General features: G+C 38.9%; 1 protein-coding gene across 4 annotated transcripts in view; it reads left to right on the plus strand.

Annotated features, from left to right (window-relative positions):
* Positions 1-2,914: 2,914 nt before the first annotated feature.
* The window catches only part of LOC133558047 (uncharacterized), a 45,682-nt gene continuing 26,062 nt past the window's right edge, over positions 2,915-22,534 (plus strand). For 3 of the 4 annotated variants that reach the window (XM_061909111.1, XM_061909112.1, XM_061909110.1), the window contains exon 1: positions 20,272-20,611. In XM_061909111.1, the coding sequence (XP_061765095.1) occupies positions 20,350-20,611 (262 nt within the window). In that variant the 5' untranslated portion in view covers positions 20,272-20,349. Of the gene's footprint in view, positions 3,272-20,271; positions 20,612-22,534 lie in introns of those variants that run through there. The other variant, XR_009807889.1, reaches the window with a different exon arrangement.

Consider the following 22,534-nt stretch of genomic DNA (forward strand, 5'->3'; position numbering starts at 1 on the left):
TGTGCGGTAATAAAGACAAATACATTTATAATCTCAACAGTGCTTTATTTTGCATTTACTGGTGCACGTGTGAGGGGGTAAGACAAGCCGAGGTTGGACATATCAGGGTCCGTCCAGTCAGCAGTTGCGCACCTTATAACATGGAGTATCTGTGCAGAGGGGATATTTAGGGAGAGATACAGAGGAAGATGAATGATGGCGGGAACGATGGATGTGTAAAAAGAGAAGGCTCGTGTATAAGAGAAGTGCCTCCTGCCACCGAGGGTGTGTGAATTTTTGCAAGTGATCCGGGAGTATTTATTTTTATTTTTTATTTTTCTGGCAGTTTGATGGACAGCTTAACGCCAGGCTTGTAAAAGCAGCCGTGCAAAATGCTCCACATGCCAAGGGACCGTGCGTGAAGGGGGTATGGTCGGGTCGCTGACACACACACACATACACGTAAACTTACACACAATAAAATGGAGGTGTGGAGTTGCACTATTATTTATTGGGGGTCATGTGTTGTGCGGGTGAGCTGTCACTGGGTGGAAGGGCATCACGGCGGCCTGAAACAACAGGATATTGTCTTAACGTTTTCCCTCATTTGAGTCGCCCATCTATAAACGTGCAACATTTTACTACTGGGAGCAATTTGGACTCTTTGCAATGTTGCTGTTTGTGCAAGAACACTGAGTGGAGCTTTTGCAATCTGCACTCATGGGACACTTCATTAGGGACACCGATACAAGGAAATTATGCCTTTGTAAAGCTAACAGGGGAGAGCAGCGAAGGTTGTCACACTTTGAGTTTGACAACTTTCAGTGTGAATTTCCTCAAAACCTCTTTCAAGAGTCATTCACGCATGACTTGTACGTAAATTCATTCACCAACAAGTTCTCTTTTTGTATTTTTTTGCTCCCGAAAAAGAATCTGGCAGTCATTGTCCACAATAAAAATGAGCTTTTGCGTAATGGGTAGATATTTAACTGTATTTGGAACCAGTGTTAATTGTGTTAACTATAAATGTTCCTCTTAGTTATGGTCAACAAAAGAAATGCACGTTGTCGAAAACAATGACGAAAAGAATTGACAACATAGACGGGCGAATCGAAAGACGAAATCCAATCATATTAAATTTCGTCTTTAGGTGGGTGGGACAAGGTAGGAATCTACACACAAAAAATATTGGGTTATTTCCATACATCCATTTTTCTACCGCTTGTCCCTTTTGGGGTAGCGGGGGCAGGGAGGGGTGCTGCATTCGGGCGGAAGACGGCGTACACCTTGGCCAAGTCGCCACCTCATCGGAGGGCCAACACAGATAGACAGACAACATTCACACTCACATTCACACACTAGGGACCATTTAGTGTTGCCAATCAACCTATCTCCAGGTGCATGTCTTTGGAAGTGGGACGAAGCCGGAGTACCCAGAGAGAACCTAGGTAGTCACGGGGAGGCATTCCAACTCCACACAGAAAGATCCTGAGCCCTGGATTGAACTCAGGACTACTCAGGACCTTCGTATTGTGAGGCAGACACACCAACCCTTCTTCCACCGTGCTTCCCCCGTCTGCAGTGATGACACATGCTATTACCTGAACCTGGACCGATGTAAGTCCTTAAAAGGGGGGACGGTTGATACCGATGATCTTTTCTGTAGTTCTAATTGCCCGTTGCAGTCGGTGTCTGTCAAGTTGGTTGCAGATCCAAACCAGACAGTCATGGAGGCGCACAGGACAGACCCAGTATACACTACAGGCCGAAAGTTTGGACACATCTTCTCATTTAATGTGTTCTATTTATTTTCATGACTATTTACATTGTAGATTGTCACTGAGAGCATCAAAACTATGAATGAACACATGTGGAGTTATGTACTTAACAAAAAAAGGTGAAATAACTAAAAACATGTTTTATATTCTATAGCCTTTGCTCTGATTACTGCTTTGCAAACTCTTGGCATTCTCTCGATCGAGCTTCAAGAGGTAGTCATCTGAAAGGATTTTCACTTCACAGGTGTCATAGTTTTGATGCCTTCAGTGACAATCTACAATGTAAATTGTCATGAAAATAAAGAAAACACATTGAAATGAGAAGGTGTGTCCAAACTTTTGGCCTGACTGAAGTTCTTGCTGACTTTGCGTTGTGTTTCGCTCTTCCCATACTGGCACCGCTCCAATTGAGAGGTAAGCAAGCCAGCTACGATGCCAAAAGCCTGAGTGGAGGTTTACCAGTGTAGAGCACCTGAACCAAAGCTTTCCCTTTGCACATATTGTTTTGCTGTAAACCCCTAAAGTTCAGCCGTCTCACTCCAGAGAAGACGAGGTAGGTGAGCCTTAATCCCAACTATGGTAGATTTCCACACCTAAGTTGGAGAGACAAGCATATTCTACTGACAAACAATGCATGTTTGAAATAAAGTAAAACCATAACCGTGTGACCGCCGACCCCATTCTGGCCCATATAGTCGCTTTACTTTTTGTCCAGTCCTAACATGCAGAGTGCTGGTGACTCATGGGAAATAAAGGCCTCATCTTTTACTACAAATCACAACCGGAGGGCTTTTCCCCTCCTTTTTCTCGCAATCTTTGCGCACAGCCTCTCTGTCATAATAAGGAGCCGCCACTCAAACGGCTGCAACCTGCGGCTTATTGCAACATGCTCCAGTCTGCTGGAAGAGCTAGCTCGACTGGGATTCGGGTCCCACGTGTCATTTTTACACCGAGCAACGCCGCTTTGCAAAATCGGGGGGGAAAGAGTTTGTGTACAAATGTTGCAAGATAGGAAATGAGTGTAGAAGAGAAACCCCATACATTATACATAATGAAGTGAGGATGGGGGGGTTCAGACTGAGAGGAGACGTCTTGTCATCACTAAAGGAGAGCCATGGAAAGATGGACAAAGGAGATGTCCCCAGGGACCGTGCACTCATTCTGCATGGCTGCCTGTCCGTCGCCATGGCAACTGTACGTGTGTGTACGCGCGTACGGGTGTTATGGAGTGTGGGGGGGTATAATGTGTAGGTGCCTCCTGCTGCGTTTGCAGGAATACTTGGAGAGTGGCTATGATCGCATTCCACGTCACTTTACGTGTGTGTGTGTGTGTGTGTGTTTGTGTGCATGTGTGTGTGGGTGTTTGTGTGAGTGTGTGTGTGTTTTACAGACAGAGCACGTCTGTGGATGGAGAGATGTTATCGTTTGAAAGCAGGAGCCACAGTCGATGAGTGATCTGCCTTGTGGTGTGATTGATGAAGGACGGCCTGATGAACACTTGACGAGATGAAAGAGTGAGGAGCGCACACACACACACACACGCACACACACACGTTCACGCACACACACTGAAGACACAAAGACATGACTCAGGCCCATGATGTTTATGTGCAGACAGTGCAACTGTGCCTGCATGTAGACAAACGCATACATTAACCTCCTAAACTATTTTAATAGTCCTTATCACACAAACTATTAAACAAATTGTACTGTTTTGATAAACTGATTAGAATTTTCCGATAAAATGCAACGGTATGGATTTACAAGCACAGTAATCCCATGAGTAAGTTAATTAGTTCCAAACATCCATCCATCCATTTAATACAGACACAAACGCGATAAATACATTTTTGTAAATTGTTCATTATAAAATAATTATGTTCAAAGCCAGAGCATAAAAACCTTCTACCTATACCTATCCATCCTTCCATTTTCTACAGCTTGTCAATACGTTTTTTTAATATTAAGTAAACCCTCTAGACCAGGGGTGTCAAACTTTTTTAAGAGGGGGGGCCACATGGAGAAAAATCCACTCCCAAGTGGGCCGGACTGGTAAAATTACGGTACAATAACTTAAAAATAAAGACAACTTCAGATTGTTTTCTTTGTTTAAAAATAGAACAAGCACATTCTGAAATTGTACAAATCATAATGCTGTTCGTTTTTTTTTTTTACACTTACATGTTCTATCTTTATTTGTCGTTATATATATTTTCTGAATAAATCATGTGATAATGTTCATCAGTCAAGTCTGGTGTTACGTAATTTTTAGTCTATCAAGATGAAAAAAAGTATATCAAAATCAAATTACAGTATGTTATTTATGTAGTTTGATTATTTTCCTCGACTGATGTACTAACATCATGTGGTTTATTTTGTACATATCTAACATCATCTACAAAGATACAAAGAATTGCTATTGCGACATCCAGTGGACACATTTAGAACAGCAGTTTCTTTCATTCAAAAATTTCACATACATTTTTATACTTAGCAAACTCATCCTACGGGCCGGATAAAGCCACTTCGCTGGCCTGGTCCGGGCCGTACGTTTGACACCCTTAACACCCTTTAGTCACCTTTACAGTCTTTTAATCCAATATAGTACTGCACCCTGAGGCTGAGCCAATCAGTGGCCACGATACTGAACAGCGCGTTTCGATTGGTTTGTTCTCCTTTAGTTGATAATACTTCTCTAATATTGATATATTTTAGTTCATTTAGCCATTTCTATGTTTGCAAAAGCTTGATTTAGGACAAAAATATTGTAGAATATGCTCAGAAAAAAAATAATTCTGTGATGTGCTAGGGCTGGGGTCAGCAACCTGCGGCTCTTTAGCGTCGCCCTCGTGGCTCCCTGGACCTCTTTCAGAGATGTGTGAAAATGGACAAATATTAAGAAAAAAAAAGTTTTTCTTTTAATATATTTTCTCTAGGAGAAAAAACATGACACAAACCTTCCTATTTGTTGGAAAATCATCCATCCATTTTCTACCGCTCATCCATTTTGGGGTCGCAGGGGGTGCCTGAGCCTATCCCAGCTGCATTCGGGGGGGAGGCGGGGTACACCCTGGACAAGTCGCCACCTCATCGCAGGGCCAACAATCCCATTGTTTATAGTAAACATGCTTTACTGAAGAGAGTATTTGGCAAACACCAATTTGTCCTACTAATTTCAGCAATCCTTGAACTCATCATAGTTTGTTTACATGTACAACTTTCTCCGATGCTGCCACATAAAGATGTGTTTAATGCCACTCCTACCTTGTCTCATTTTGTCCACCAAACGTGTTATGCTGTGTGTGAATGCACAAAGGTGAGCTTTGTTGATATTATTGAATTGCTGGAGTGTTAATCAGGCATATTTGGTCAGTGCATGACAGCAAGCTAATTGATACTAACATGCTATGTAGGCTAGCTGTATGTACATATTGCATCATTATGCCTCGTTTGTAGGGATATTTGATCTCATTTAATTTCCTTTACTCATGTCCTCTGTGTATTTAATTTATATTTGCATGTCTCATGACACATTACCTGGATGTAATATTAGCTGCATTTTTGATGGTTGTTTGTGTGTCACGTTGTTCCAGACCACAGCAAATGTTACCCAGCTTGCAAAGATTGTAATAAATCCATTAGAAGAACACAGCCTGTCGTTTCCTTTAACGTGGATACACACATCTATACCTTTGGCCATTTTGAGCCACTAATTTCCAGAAGTTATCTCATCCTGTGAGAAGCTTCCATTTTACTAATGATTTCCAATGTTGCAAAAATGTGTAGAATAAAAATTAAAATACAACATTTCTCTCAACAAAGATCTGCGTCAGCCTTTGATAGTAAGCTAATTTAGCTAATACAGACACATCATGTGTTGCCTTCATTATAACACTTATATAAGGATTTTAATGATTTGCAACAGATTTTTGTTGTTGTATTTTTGGTCTAATATGGCTCTTTCAACATTTTGTGTTGCCCACCCCTGTCTAGGCGCAATATTTGAAGCACTATGTGGCGCGGGACGAACATAATTCTAAAGAGATGTGCTAAATTAAAAAAAAAATGGGTGATTAATGTTTTATTGACTGGTTATGAATTACAAACCCCGTTACCATATGAGTTGGGGAATTGTGTTAGATGTAAATATAAACGGAATACAATGATTTGCAAATCATTTTCATCCCATATTCAGTTGAATATGCTACAAAGACAACATATTTGATGTTAAAACTGATAAACATTTTTTTTTGCAAATAATCATTAACTTTAGAATTTGATGCCAGCAACACGTGACAAAAAGGTTGGGAAAGGTGGCAATAAATACTGATAAAGTTGAGGAATGCTCATCAAACACTTATATGGAACATCCCACATGTGTGCAGGCTAATTGGGAACAGTTGGGTGCCATGATTGGCTATAAAAGCAGCTTCCATGAAATGCTAAGTAATTCACAAACAAGGATGGGGCGAGGGTCACCACTTTGTAAGCAAATTGTCGAACATTTTTAGAACAACCTTTCTCAACGAGCTATTGCAAGGAATTTAGGGATTTTACCATCTACGGTCCGTAAAATCATCAAAAGGTTCAGAGAATCTGGAGAAATGACTGTACGTAAGCGATGATATTACGGACCTTTTAACCCTCAGGCGGTACTGCATCAAAAACCCACATCAGCATGTAAAGGATATCACCACATGGGCTCAGGAACACTTCATAAAACCACCGTCAGTTACTACAGTTGGTCGCTACATCTGTAAGTGCAAGTTAAAACTCTACTATGCAAAGTCAAACCCATTTATCAACAACACCCTGAAACGCCGGCGGCTTCGATGGGGCCGAGCTCATCTAAGATGGACTGATGCAAAGTGGAAAAGTGTTCTGTGGTCTGACAAGTCCACATTTCAAATTATATTTGGAAACAGAGGACGTGGTGTCCTCCAGAAACAAGGAGGAAAATAACATTCGGATTGTTATAGGCGCAAAGTTCAAAAGCCAGCATCTGTGATAATATGGGGGTGTATTTGTGCCCAAGGCATGGGTAACTTACACATCTGTGAAGGCACCATTAATGCTGAAAGGTCCATACAGGTTTTGGAGCAACATATGTTGTCATCTAAACAACGTTATCATGGACGCCCCTGCTTATTTCAGCAAGACAATGCCAAGCCATGTGTTAAAACAGCGTGACTTCATAGTAAAAGAGTGCGGGTACTTTCATGGCCCGCCTGCAGTCCAGACCTGTCTCCCATCGAAAATGTGTAGGGCATTATGAAGCGTAAAATACGACAGTGGAGACCCCGGACTGTTGAGTGACTGAAACTCTAAATAAAACAAGAATGGGAAGAATTCCACTTTCAAAGCATTTAACAATTGTTTTCCTCAGTTCCCAAACGTTTATTGTGTGTTGTTAAAAGTAAAGGTGATGTAACACAGTGGTGAACATGCCCTTTCCCAACTACTTTGTCACGTGTTGCAGCCATGAAATTCTAAGTTAATTATTATTTGCAAAAAAAAAAAAGTTTATGAGTTTGAACATCAAATATATTGTGTTTGTGGTGCATTCAATTGAATATGGGTTGAAAAGTATTTGCAAATCATTTATATTTAAATGGGATACAATGGGGTTTGTACTTCTTTAACACATTATTAAGACTTAAATAGCGGTAATCACCGTGAAAGTGACCTTTGCTCTGCTAAATAGTGAGCCAATACTGAACTAATGTTACTTAGTAATAAATGTTATTACAAGCTCAGGGGTCCTGAAACTACGGTCCACAGGTGTCCAAAACCCAACCCACGGGAAGTCCCACGTTAAAAAATGTTTTTATTTATTTTTCATTTTTTGAAAATTTTTATTTTTTAAAATATGTCCTTTTTAATCCATTTTCTACCGCTTGTTACTCTCGGTGTCTCCTAGCTGCTCAGGAAAATCATATTGTCTGAACATGCATATTCCCATCGATAACGTGACATCATCGAGCTTGCGGCGCAGTATATATATATTTATAAAGGTGACATAAATTGCTTAACTATGGTATATATATATATATATATATATATATATATATATATATATATATATATACCATCTATCCATCCATCCATTTTCTACCGCTTATTCCCTTTCGGGGTCGCGGGGGGCGCTGGCGCCTATCTCAGCTACAATCGGGCGGAAGGCAGTGTACACCCTGGACAAGTCGCCACCTCATCGCAGGGCCAACACAGATAGACAAACAACATTCATATATATACCATAGTTAAGTAATTTATGTCGCCTTTATAATGCATGCAGTGCGGTTCGATACCACTGCAAACTATAACCACAATCTGGCAGTGTCTATAGTGACCAACTATTATGCAGTAGAATGTGTTTATGAACACAGTTTATTGGTGGGTTGTGTACCTATTGTCGTGGCCAGTGAGCATAGAAGAAGCACATAAATGGTAAACGTACATGAACGATGAAATTCACTGCCTGTCTTGTCTTTGATGGGGATTTTATTTAATCAAATACAATACTATAGTGTGTGTCAATGTCATGCAGCTGTAGGGCAATAAATAAAATGGTCTGGGATGCTGAGGTGACACTTTAATCCACAAATCTACTGTTAGGAGAGGTGCAGGGGGTGGGGGTGGGGGGTTCTTTCTGTATAAACAAGGTCACTCACTCACTGGTGGACAGATGTTCGGACGTGCGCTCACACACTCATCTTATACGAGTATATATAATCTTGTTATATGCAAATATAATGACAATAAAGTCCATTCTATTCTATACACAATCGGACAGAACCAGGAAGGCTGTGGTGTTGCACGCACGCACGTTACAAGAAATATATGTTGTACATCCCACGTATGTTCATAGAGATGAGTCAGTTAGTCTGTTTGGACACACTTAAAACCCTTACTGATTTACACCGCAGACAAGAAACCAGTCTTTCTTGATTTGTATCTCCTACACACACGCACACACACACACACACACACATTCGCAGAAACACACATGCTGAGTTTGTACAAAGACGACAAATGCAACAAACGTGTTAGCACACAAGACCTTCCCTTCTTATAATGATAATTATTATGATAAGGAACAGGTTTCAATATGTTTCAATTACATTTAATGTCCATCCATCCATTTTCTACCGCTTGCCCCGTTTGAGGTCGCGGGGGGTCGCTGGAGCCTATCTCAGCTGCATTTGGCCGGAAGGCGGTGTACACCCTGGACAAGTTGCCACCTCATCACAGCACCAACACAGATAGACAGACAACATTCACACTCACATTCACACACTAGGGACTATTTAGTGTTGCCATTAAATCTAAAATGTTCTCCCCGTGAATGCGTGGGTTCCCTCCGGGTACTCCGGCTTCCTCCCACTTCCAAAGACATGTACCTGGGGATAGGTTGATTGGCAACACTAAATTGGCCCTAGTGTGTGAATATGAGTGTGAATGTTGTCTGTCTATCTGTGTTGGCCCTGCGATGAGGTGGCGACTTGTCCAGGGTGTACCCCGCCTTCCGCCCGATTGTAGCTGACATAGGCGCCAGCGCCCCCCGTGACCCCAAAAGGGAATAAGCGGTAGACAATGGATGGATGGATATTAAAAATGTTTCTACAGTAAAATTGACAAGACAGAAATGTAGAGGAGTGTATCCTGTGTCAAATTATAACTATAAAAGGTTTAAAAAAGACATCTTGTCCATTAAAGGGACCTTTTCCTTTTTCATTAATGATTTAGCTTATTTAAAAAATTACATCAAAGTTGTTGTTTTTTCCTCTTGCACAATTCAACATGTCCGAAAATAAGTAGGAGGAAGCTGATTTTGTTTAATTGTAACCTTTTCATCATGTCCAAGGAGTTACTGATAATTTGTTTACTTGGGTTGCACCGTCCCCTGGTAGAAAATGGATGGATGGATGGAGGGTTGCACCGTTGTTCAGTGTTCGAGTTAACGGACATCAGTTGAATGGAGAGTCATACCCTGTTTATGGCATGACTGCCGTTGATCAATTTCCATGAAATAGGATTAACATCAATAAATCAAATACGTTCAGAGCATAAAACACTGTTTATGACCTACATACATGTTTGGAACATTATCAAAGCCCTATTAATAGAAAACACCACACATATAGTACACGTTTCACCCGAATGTTACCCTTGAGCGTGTTCTACTCTAGTACATCCAGTGGGAAGAGTGTGTGTGTGTGTGTGTGTGTGTGTGTGTGTGTGTGTGTGTGTGTGTGTGTGTGTGTGTGTGTGTGTGTGTGTGTGTGTGTGTGTGTGTGTGTGTGTGTGTGTGTGTGGTGGATGGTGGGTGGGGGGTGCACTCACCACTTTAGCAACCAGATGGCAGTAGAGTGAATATCTTAAAATGTGTTTTATGGCAAATCCAACTTTGACCGCAGCGTCACTTCCTATGTAGAGTGGTACTTTCCATTGTTTTCAGTAGACTGCATTGCAATATACATACCCCCCCCCCAGTACTTACTAGTAGCCACTAGTAAGTAATACTTGGTCACATGGTCCTCTAAGTTAGAAGTAGTCCATGTACTAAAACCATGAGCGTGTGTTGTTCTGCAAAAACTTGGTCAACTTGACACTCGCAGCTACGATTATTAGCTTTGTTGTTACTTGTTAGCATTCCATGTTAGCATTGCGTGTCTGAGTTGTCGAGTCGAAGCTGTGTTGTCTACGTCTCGAGGCTACGTCTCGCTGTGGCCCGTGTCAAATTCTCACCAATGTCAAGATGTCTTTTTGATGAGCCAGGAGTTGAAGATGAAGTCCATCAAAAAGCTGAAAGATGCGATGCAGATACGGAGCACCTGGATTAGCTGCCGTGTCGTGTTGTTAGTGAGCAATGCTAACATTGTTCACCCTTAAGTTTATTAGTGATTCCCAGAGCCCAAAAAAAGTCTGCGGGCTATAGAGCGTTTTCCGTTCGGGCTCCAGTACCCTGGAATGCCTTCCCGGTAACAGTTTGAGATGCTACCTCAGTAGAAGCATTTAAGTCTCATCTTAAAACTTATTTGTATACTCTAGCCTTTAAATAGACTCCCTTTTTAGACCAGTTGATCTCCCGTTTCTTTTCTTTTTCTCCTATGTCCCCCCATCCCTTGTGAAGGGGGTCCGGTCCGGTGGCCATGGATGAAGTACTGGCTGTCCAAAATCGGGACCCAGGATGAGCCGCTCATCCAGAGTCGGGACCAAAGATGGACCGCTCGCCTGTGTATCGGTTGGGACATCTCTGCGCTGCTGATCCGCCTCCGCTTGGGATGGTTTCCTGCTGGCTCCACTTTGGATGGGACTCATGCTACTATATTGGATCCACTTTGGACTTGATTCTCACGGTTACGTTATATCCACTATGGATTGGACTTTCACAATATCATGTTAGTAGGGGGTTCTCTCCAAGGTTTCTCATAGTCATCATGGTCGATGTCCCACTGGGTGAGTTTTTCCTTGCCCTTATGTGGGCCCTGCCAAGGATGTCGTTGTGGTTTGTACAGCCCTTTGAGGCACTTGTGATTTAGGGCTATATAAATAAACATTGATTGATTGATTGATTAACCCAGAAACAGACCTCTCGCTCGGTGAACATCTTAATTGCTCGCCAAAACATAATAAAAAAATAAGGGTGATACTGCATTATATGAGATAAAAACACAAATACAACTTAATTTCACATCTAACCATACTTGCTAACCTTGAGACCTCCGAATTCGGGAGATGGGGTTGGGTGTATATATCTTTAAGTATTTCGTATATATATATATATATATATATATATATATATATATATATATATATATATATATATATATATATATATATATATATATATATATATATGTAATCCGTTCATGAAAGAGTATATCCGTTCGGCCACCCTTTTCAATGGAGAAGTCTGAGCTACAAAATTTGCATGCAGCATAGCCCTTCCCCTTCAAGCTGTCCTGGATGAACTGAAATTCTTTTTTCCAATCATTTTGGAACCTGCAAGCGTACTTCTCCTTCTTACTCGTCGTGGCCATGTCTCTTTTTCGCTCTTCTGCTTCGTCTCTGTTATGTTTTTGGACATTACTACTTGCCGTAGTTTTGAAGCAATGCATGATGGGAATCCGGATGTTGTGTACAGGTTTGGTCGATATCAGAACTTCAGTCATCAAAAATTGCATCATCTGAGAAATGGATTTGTCCAGCAAGTAGTGAACATAGTGCGCTCAGAAAGTATAATAACAAGTATATACATTTGATTATTTACATTTGATTATTTACAATCTGGGGAGGTTGGATGTGGTGGGGGGGAGGGTGTTAGTTTAGGGTGGAAGTTGCCTGGAGGCGTTCATTTTAGTGCGCTTTTGAAAAAGGATAGAGATGCATCTTATTTTTCACCTGTTGGGATTGCATTCCATATTGATGTGGCATAGAAGGAGAATGAATTAAGACCTTCGTTAGATCGGAATCTGTGTTTAACGTGGTTTGTAAAGCTCCCCCTGGTGTAGATTGACATGTACTTCGGTTTCAGGGAGGTGTAGCAGATTTTATAGACTAGGCTCAGTGCAAGTTGTTTTACTCTGTCCTCCACCCTGAGCCAGCCCACTTTGGAGAAGTGGGTAGGAGTGAGGTGGGATCTGGGGTGGAGGTCTAGAAGTATCCTGACGAGCATGATCAGGGATGTTTGGAGTCTAGATTTGAAGGTTTTGGAGGTAATGGGGCACCAGGAGGTGCAAGCGTAATCGAAAAAGGGTTGTATGAGAGTTCTTGCTAGAATCTTCATGGTGCTTTTGTTGACCAGAGAGGAGATTCTGTAGAGAAATCTTATTCGTTGGTTGACCTTTTTGATTACCTTGGTTGCCATTTTATCACAGGAAAGATTGGCCTCTAGAATGGAATCTAGGTAGGCGACCTCATCTTTCCTGGTGATAACAATGTCAACCACTTTTACAGTGAAGTCAATTACTTTCTTAAGGTTGCTGTGGGACGCAAATAGGATGGATTCCATTTTACCTAAGTGCATGGTTAGCTTGCTGTCAGCGAGTGCATGGTTAGCTTGTTGTCAGCGAGCCAGGTGCAAATTCTACAGAGTTTGACACTGGGGATTCTTTCCACCTGCGATTTGTCCTTGCCGGATACCAGCAGAGCCGAGTCATCCGCAAACAGGAACAATTCACAGTCGCATGCTGATGGAATGTCGTTTACGTATATTAGGAACAGTAAAGGTTCTAGTATACTGCCTTGGAGGACTCCACAGTTTACTGAGAGGGGAGGGGACACGGTGCTGTTCACCTCTACCACCTGTTTCCTCCCCTCCAAGTAAGATTGCATCCAGCTCGATGAGGTTTCATCAAATCCGATTGCTCGGAGCTTATCCAACAGTATAGCGTGGTTAACGGTGTCAAAGGCCTTCTGATGTTTCATGTCTCATGTTTGATGTGGTCGGTCAGATAGAGAAAGCATGTGTCAGTGGAGTGGTTAGTTCTGAAGCCGGATTGGAATTTGTCTATGAGTTTTTTAGTAGCAAGGTAACTATAGACCTGTTCATAAACTATTTTTTCCATTTCTTTTGAAATGGAACTGAGAATAGAAACAGGTCGGTAGTTGCCAGGTTCTAATTTGCTTCCTTTTTTTAAAGAGTGGAGTTACTCCTGCTATCTTGAAATGTTTTGGTACTTGGCCTTGTTTAATTGAGAAGTTTATTATGTGTGTGATGATTGGGGCGATGGTGGTGGTAGAGTCCCTGTGGAATCTGGAGGGGATATTGTCAAGGCCGGTGGCCTGGTTTGGGTGGAGCGCGCTCAATTTTTTAGCACCCCGTCAGCTGAGACCCTTTCTAATTGGACATATATATATATATATACATAATGGGGACACACTTAAAACAACTTCTGCGTGAAGCCTAAATAGGAGAAAATTGTGAATTGTGTGGCCTTTTAAGTGGTACACCTGTGTACACATCACACCTGTGAGGCGACTGTATAATTTGGGCAAAGGAGAAGTGCTCACTAACACAGACTTAGACCAATTTGCCAACAATATTTAGGAGAAATAGGCCTTTTGAGTAGATAGTGAAGGAGCTGTCAACATCCTTAATGTTGTATGGTTCGCAATAGATTTTACAGGACAAATCTTAGTGTGTCTTTTCATGGCTCCCTTGTCCAAAGATAAGAACGTGGCTGCTTCGTGAAAAAGAAAAAAACCTCTCTGAATTCTGAATTACATTTTCGCAATTTATCACCATGGCAACTCCAACTTAACATTCATCTTGTTTGAATGCGGCCAACGCAATCAATGTGGGTTTTAATTGCCTTGAATCTGCTTCTCCTTCTGAGATTCAAGCCGCAAACAACCTTCCGTGTTTGACGCCAGCACGGAGGTCAAAAGGTAGCGTGAAGAGTCTCATTAATTACCATTCCTTTCATAAGACAAGGTCTCGGAGCTTGTCTCTCACTGGCCGCGCTGCAGACTGTGATCAGGAGCCGCAGAAGTGTTCCGTTTATGAAGCTCATTCAAGTACGGAGAGTCAATAATTCACCATCAATGTGGAATGTTCCCAACATGTATGCGAGAGGTGTAATCCATCCATCCATTTCCTACCGCTTATTCCCTTTTTTGGGGTAGCGGGGGGCGCTGGCGCCTATCTCAGCTACAATCGGGCGGAAGGCGGGGTACACCCTGGACAAGTCGCTACCTCATCGCAGGGCCAACACAGATAGACAGACAACATTCACACTCACATTCACACACTAGGGCCAATTTAGTGTTGCCAATCAACCTATCGCGAGAGGTGTAATGGTAGATAAATAGTAGAAGCTTCCGGTTAGAATTATGAAAGAATAAAATCGTGTTTTTCTCTTTATCATAAGTTTAAGACATTTTTGGAACATGTATGGTGGTATATTCTGTACATTTTTCGCAATATATTAAAACTATATAGCTATTAGTTATGATGAATATGCTGCGTAGGGGCATATATTCAAATAAAGAAATAATATAATTAAGATTGATAAAGTATTAAACCATTCAAATGTAATACTTTTCAAAGTGAAACAAGACATAAACAATATTTTAAAAAAGCTTTTGAAGGGCACACAAACATTTGGATCCATTTCTTTTTTTCTTTTTTTCAAATTTGTTCAACTTCGGTTCTAAAGAAAAATATAAAACAGGTAATTTTTTATTAATTAAATAGATTTTGATCAGATAATGTCACAGGTTTAAATTAGTAATTAACCAACTTTATGAAAATGTATACTCATTTATACTTTATACTAATAAGGCCATCAACGGGTTAAAATATATATATATATATATATATATATGTGTGTGTGTGTGTGTGTGTATATACACATTTCCAAATATATACACACATATACAGTATATATGTGTGCGTGTGCGTGTGTGTGTGCGTGTGTGTGCGTGTGTGTGTGTGTGTGTGTGTGTGTGTGTGTGTGTGTGTGTGTGTGTGTGTGTGTGTGTGTGTGTGTGTGTGTGTGTGGTAGTTTTGTTAAGGCCTGATATTGTGATTTAGAGATCTGAGCAAAAAAAAATATATATATATATATATATATATATATATAAAATGTTTCCATGCCTTTTAAGCCTGGTTGGCTTTGGTGATAGGATAGGATAGGTCTTTATTGTCATTGCACAAGTACAACGAAACTTTGTTTTCAGCACAAACCTGTTCAAGATTAGACAAACAAACAGTGTACAGGGTTACAGAACAAGAACGCTGATGGGTTGCCATAAGGCGCCCCGTAAAAGATGGGAAAAAGTTAAACGCTGGGAAAGGATGAGTAAAAAAATACAATCTAGACTGGGCTCCTAAGGGGGCCCAGTCTGGAGGTCTGGAGTGGGGAAAAAAACCGCCATAGCAAAGCACATATACATATTACAACATACATCTCGAGATATCTAGCAACAGAGGGAAGGTAGTTCAAGGTCATGGTGGTAGGCCGCAGCTCTCAGGCGCTGACCATCCATTCATCACCCCTATGGGATTTGCGTCGAGGGCGTTGGGTTTGGGGGGATGGGGTGAATATGTGTGGCGTATGTTTTTGTGGATGTGTGTGTGTGTGTGTGTGTGTGTGAGTGGTGTATTGTCGAATAACTGCGAGTTTATTGTACACCTGTTTGATATTTTGAAATTGAATATTCAAAACCAGTACAGACCTGAATTCACAGCAAAAATATACTTACAAACGAGTTAGAACAGAAGACTCTTTCAATCTATTAAATCAGGACCTAACAATGCAAACTGGGATTGCGTGTACAACAAAAAGGATGTGGATAGTGCCTTTGAATCATTTATAGATATATTTAATTCAATATATAACCAATGAGAAACAACAACAAAACTTTTAAGTGCCCATGGTTAACCAAGGGTTTACAAAATGCTTGTAAAAAGAAAAACACATTATATAGACAATTCATCAAATTAAGTAATGTAAAACCTGGCTCAAAAAATGAATATACAAAGAAACTGATTGAAGACTCTGAACATAGATATAAAACATATAAAAATAAATTGACTGATATAATAAGGACTAGTAAGAAATTATATTATACCAATCTATTACATAGGAATAAGAACAACACTAAGGAGGTGTGGGGAATACTTAACACTATAATTAAAGGCATGTCAAAAAATAACTTGTATCCTAGCTATTTCACTGATAACAACCAAGATAATTATAATATGAATAATGTTGTGGAGAGTTTTAACAGTTTCTTTGTAAATGTCGGATCAGAATTGGCAGCCAAAATCCCTGATTATAGCAGCAATGAAATGGAGTCACTGATTGAAATGAATCCAATGAGTATGTTTCTGTTGGGAGTAACTGAAGAGGAAATAATAGATGTTGTTAATAATTGCAAAAATAAAACATCTACTGATTGTTTTGACATAGATATGACACTTGTGAAAAAAAACATACATTCCATCACCAAACCACTAACTTATATATCTAACCTGTCCTTCCAAACAGGACAATTTCCTAATAAAATGAAAATGGCAAAGGTAATACCAATATATAAAAATGGGAACAAACACATCTTCACAAACTACCGACCTGTCTCTTTGCTCCCACAGTTTTCCAAAATCTTAGAGAAATTATATAACACTAGATTAGAGAAATTTATAGATAAACATAAGATAATTAATGAAAGTCAATACGGTTTTAGGACAGCAAGGTCAACATCTATGGCAATAATTGATGCAGTAGAAGAGATAACCAATAGCTTAGATAGTAAGAAATATGCAGTTGGAATTGACATGGGTCTGAGTAAAGCATTTGACACCATTAATCATCAAATATTACTGAAAAATTATACAGATATGAAATAAGGGGAGTAGCTTTGACTTGGATAAGGAGCTATTTAACACAAAGACAGCAGTTTGTGAAGATGGGCGAGTTCACATCTGGGCATTTGGACATTGCTTGTGGGGTTCCACAAGGATCCGTTCTTGGTCCCAAGTTATTTATCTTACATATTAATGACATATTTACAGTATCAAATGTATTAAAATTAGTCATATTTGCAGACGACACTAATATTTTCTATTCAAAAGATAATTATACACATTTTGTATCCACCCTAAATAATGAACTTGCACAATTAAAAACATGGTTAGATATAAACAAATTATCCCTTAATTTAAGGAAAACAAAAGTTATGTTATTCGGCTATTCCAATCCAGGACTAGCAATAAATATAGATGGCGTGATTCTAGAAACGGTGTCGGAAATTAAATTCTTAGGAGTCACTATTGATAATAAATTAAGCTGGAAACCACACATAAGACATATACAAAGCAAAATCTCCAAAACCATCTCTATTATCAATAAATCCAATTTTTTCTTAAATTACACAGCTCTGCATGTATTATATTGTTCATTGGTCTTACCATATCTAAATTACTGCATAGAAATCTGGGGCAACAACTACAAAACTTCACTACATCCCCTGGTTACACTCCAAAAACGTGCAATAAGAATTATACACAAGGTGGGGTATTGTGACCACACAAACATTTTATTTTTACAATCTAAATTATTAAAGCTGCCTGATCTAGTTGATGTTAATACAGCTCAATTACTATTTAAAGCAAACAAAAAGGTTCCACCTGCCAATATTCAAATATATTTCAAACACAGAGAAGGAGTTCATAATCTAAGGGGGTGTAGTATCTTTACTATTCCAACAGTAAGAACTACGAGGAAAAGTTTGTGTGTGTCTGTGCGTGGAGTGAAACTTTGGAACGGATTGGATGTGGGGCTCAAGCAATGTTCAAATGTCCATCAGTTCAAAACAAGATACAAAAAAATGGTATGGGCAATGTATATGAATGTGAACATGGATGCCTAAGTGTTAAACTCCATCACTGGCTAATAATGATTATTGTTATTATTATTATTATTGTTGTTATTATCATCATCATCATCATCTTCATTATTTTATATGTATTATTGTCATCATTTATTGTCATTGCTATTGCTATTGTTCATATTGTTATTATTATTGTTATCATTATCGATATTATTATTGTTTAGTCATTGTTGATATTATCATTATTATTATTACTTCTATGACATCACCCAACTAGTTATACTATATGAATTAGTATCAATGAGAGGAATGCATTGAAATGTGTGTGTGTGTGTGTGTGTGTGTGTGTTTGTGTGTGCGCGCATGTGTGTGTGTGTGTGTGTGTGTGTACACAAACAATCCTATATGCAATTTGAGTAATACTAATTTTCTGCAAATGTAAAAACAAATATGAATTCTGACTAAAGAATTGGTGCCGATGGAAACTAAGAAAAGGGATCTGGGTAGACTATCTGGAGTACAGGGCAGGCGAGTGGGGGATCTTATGTTCGTGGATAACTCCTCTGGCAGGGGGCTCCCCTCGTCTCTTTTAATGCACAGCATAGGACACATAGCAAGAGTGGTCCTCAGGTCCTGTTGATCAGGGGCAATAGCTCCACAGCCACAGATCCACTATTAACCACTAATATCACAGTCAAAATGAAAGCTTGTTCCCATAGGCACCATAAACTGTTAATAATGTTTAGACAAAAGTGTATATTATATATACTATTATATATCTAGTATTTATATAGGTGTGTGTGTGTGTGTATGTGATGGATATGTGTGTATTTTGGGTATATGCATGTGATTGTGTGTGTATATGTATATATATATATATATATATATATATATATATATATATATATATATATATATATATATATATATATATATATGTATATATATATATATATATATATATGTATTTATAAATAAATTGTATATGTGTGTGTATGTACATATGTATATATGTAAGTGTGTGTGAATTTAAATGTATTTTATATAGACAATTTATAGCAGCAACCACTGAATTGAATTATATTATATATATTATTGTATTATATATTGTATATATATATATATTGTATATGTATAGGGGTGGAACATAATAAGTTTACTTCTTCCCACTCCCTTTTGAGCCAATCTTGACATCTACAAAAGATTAGTCACATGTAATGTTTTCAATGTAGGTGTAAAAATAAACTACAGTGAAAATGGTAACATGAAAACAACCCTCTTTGGAAACAACTCGTATAATGGATGCCGACTTAAACAAGTTGAAACACTTATTTGGGTGTTACCATTTTGTGGTCAATTGTACGGAATATGTACTGTACTGTGTAAATGGTACTGTTTTCGTCACCTGAGTGTCAATATTGACTGTTCGTATTATCATAAACTTTAAAACATATATTTGACAAAAAACAAATGCATTTTATTGTGCACAACTATAACAGTAACAAAAGGTCAAAAGTAATATGTAATTAATGAAAGATTAATTAAAAAATTGGATGTAAACTATTATTATCGGAATTATTATTACTATCCTATTCTATAATACTGGAAACTACACCACCAAACCACATTAGATGTAATGAACAAATGATCAATCAGGTTGTAGGAAGCTCCTCTGACTAAAACATATAATGCAGTAGAAAAATGGGAGCCCAGGTGCAGAGAACATGAAGTATGTGAGGAGAACACATGCTGTCTTTCCCTTTGTGTGCCGTGTTGTGAAAATGTACAGACAGACAGCCTGCATGTCTACTTGTTAGCATCAATTCTCATTTAAATTGGTGATAAAAGCCTGCAGAGATACATCTCCCAAGACGGTCACCCTGCGCTAATTTGCTATGTGTGTGTGTCAAGCTGACAGGCGCACACTTACACCTATTTAAATCATCCCCGCTGTGTATAGCTGAAAGGCAAAGGAAATAACATACAGAAAAGTGAGAGGTGTGTATACGGTGTGTGCGTGCTTGTGGGATGGGCCGGATGTTGCAGCATTTCTTTATATAAATACACCACACTCTCGCTGGGTTGGATGTGGCCTGTTTGGCAGTTAGAGATACAGATCAGGTCATAATTCTCATATGTGACGCTGCAGCTATCATCTGCAGCTCAACTTGCCGAGTCTAACACAACACTTTTAGAGGCATGTTTTGTGGTGGTCAGACAATATTACTTCAGGAGATATTAATTCAGCTATATGTTTGTTTATTTTTCCTTGTTCCCACCCCCTCACCTCCATGTAGCTAAGATAACCAAAAAGGATACTCTATACGCCAATGAAAAGGAGAAATCTATCCGCTTAATTAATCATTATTGTCTTTGTAAAGACACGAGGTATTATTGGATTTCTTGTGATCCCATGTGGTGGAATGGTACAGGCTTCTATTTTCCATGGCAGAGTGTGGAGGGTTCGATTACCGGCCAAAGTTGTGTCAGGAGAAGGACATCCGGTGTACAAAGTAAGCCAAAACTATTCATGTTGACAGTGGATTTGAGTGGGTGATACGCCTACTACTTTTCCTACCGGTGTCTTATTTAAGGCAAAATGTTAGATTTATGTAAACTTAAAATTGAAAGAAATGTTAAAATTACTACCTCTTGTACAAAATAAAACATATTTTCTATGTAATAATACAGTTTTAGTATTAATAAAGTCCTTATGTCTGCTAGATGAACTGTACAGTGCCAAGTGCCTCAAAAAGGCCCAAAACATCATAAAGGACCCATCTCACCTTGGACATAAACTTTTTGAACTGATGCCCTCAGGCAGGAGATACAGGACAATAAAATGCCGGACAAACCGTTTTAAAAACCCTTTTTACCCGAGAGCAATAGTACCACTAAACACAAGATAACAATAATGACTGTGCACGTGAGCTGTATGCTTGGTATTTTTATGAATTTTATGTATTTATATCTATTTATCAATGTTCTTATGGTTTTATTTATCTATGTTCTTATGGATTTATGTATGATTTTGCACTGAATTAGTTTGCATACAATTTCGTTGTACAAATGTACAATGACAATAAAGATATATTCTATTCTATTGTATTCTATTCTATTCTAATAGAGTGTTACAAACAAATAAACATGAAATGAAACATGAATATTTCATAATAAAATATGTTTTCTTATTCATGCTACAGCTGAATCAGTCAGTTCAAAATTAGAGACGACAAATCCACAAACAATTGCAAATAACAATAACTTTACAAAACTGAAAACACATTTATAAAACTATAACATTAGTATACATCAGTAAAACTTAGAATGCATTCAAAAAAAAAACTCCACAGACAATTGCAAATAACATTACCAACCAACAATTAAGACTCAATGCCTATGTTTACATAAGTAGGAAAATGAAATCAAAGTAATAAAAAACAAACACTACAAGAAAATCCACAGATAATTATGAATAGCATGACCATAATTACCAATAATAAGACCATATGATTAAATTATCATCAGTGAAAACAAATTGATAAAACATTATAATTGGTAAACATGAGTGCAAAAAAAATCCAGTGATAATTGCCAAAACCATGACCAACTATTAGATTATATGATTTTATTTACACATGCAAAAACAATATAGTTAGTAAACATTAATAATAATTTGAATGTATCCCAAAAAATCCACAAATTCAACATTAAATCTATTTGAGGATAAAAAAATAATAAGAATGACATCACTCTAGCAACTAACTAATTAACTACAATTAGCAGATGCCATCTCCAGAGACCTCAATGCACTTTGCTTGTCTGCCATTATGCCAAAAACTACTCTTACATTTACACCCTCCACAAAACTTTGTGAATAGACAATTTTTTTTCTATAATTGTTGACACTGCAAATCTGCAAATTTCTCCTTCTTTTGCCAAATGAATTTTAATCAATATTAACGGACAAACTTGGCCATCAAGTATTGTTGGAGTTTATTGAAATAACCCGTACTAAGCAGCCCGGTCTTAACTGCAAATGTTTCCCCATCTTGTGGTGCATCTCTCCATGGAATACGGTGTGTGTGCGTGTGTGTGCGTGTGTGCGTGACGGTCAAAGAGCAAACCGAGCTGTAAAACGAAAATGAAAAGGAAGTAGGAAGGTTTCGTTGGTGTCGTCATGCAGAAAAAGAACATAGACTTGACTTCTACGCTGCCAGGAAGCCATGATTTATGTACGTGTACCATCTGTTAGCACAGAATCATTGCACAACTACCAATGAGTCAGATTGACAAGACACACACACACACACACACACACACACACACACACACAGAGAGAGATAAGATGGATACCAGTGACGAGCTGATAGGGGCTCATATGAACGATAAATGAGGCGATGCACAGAAAAGAGCTGATCTCCTTACAGCTATTC

This window comes from Nerophis ophidion, linkage group LG08, assembly GCF_033978795.1.
Source record: "Nerophis ophidion isolate RoL-2023_Sa linkage group LG08, RoL_Noph_v1.0, whole genome shotgun sequence".
NCBI lineage: Eukaryota > Metazoa > Chordata > Actinopteri > Syngnathiformes > Syngnathidae > Nerophis > Nerophis ophidion.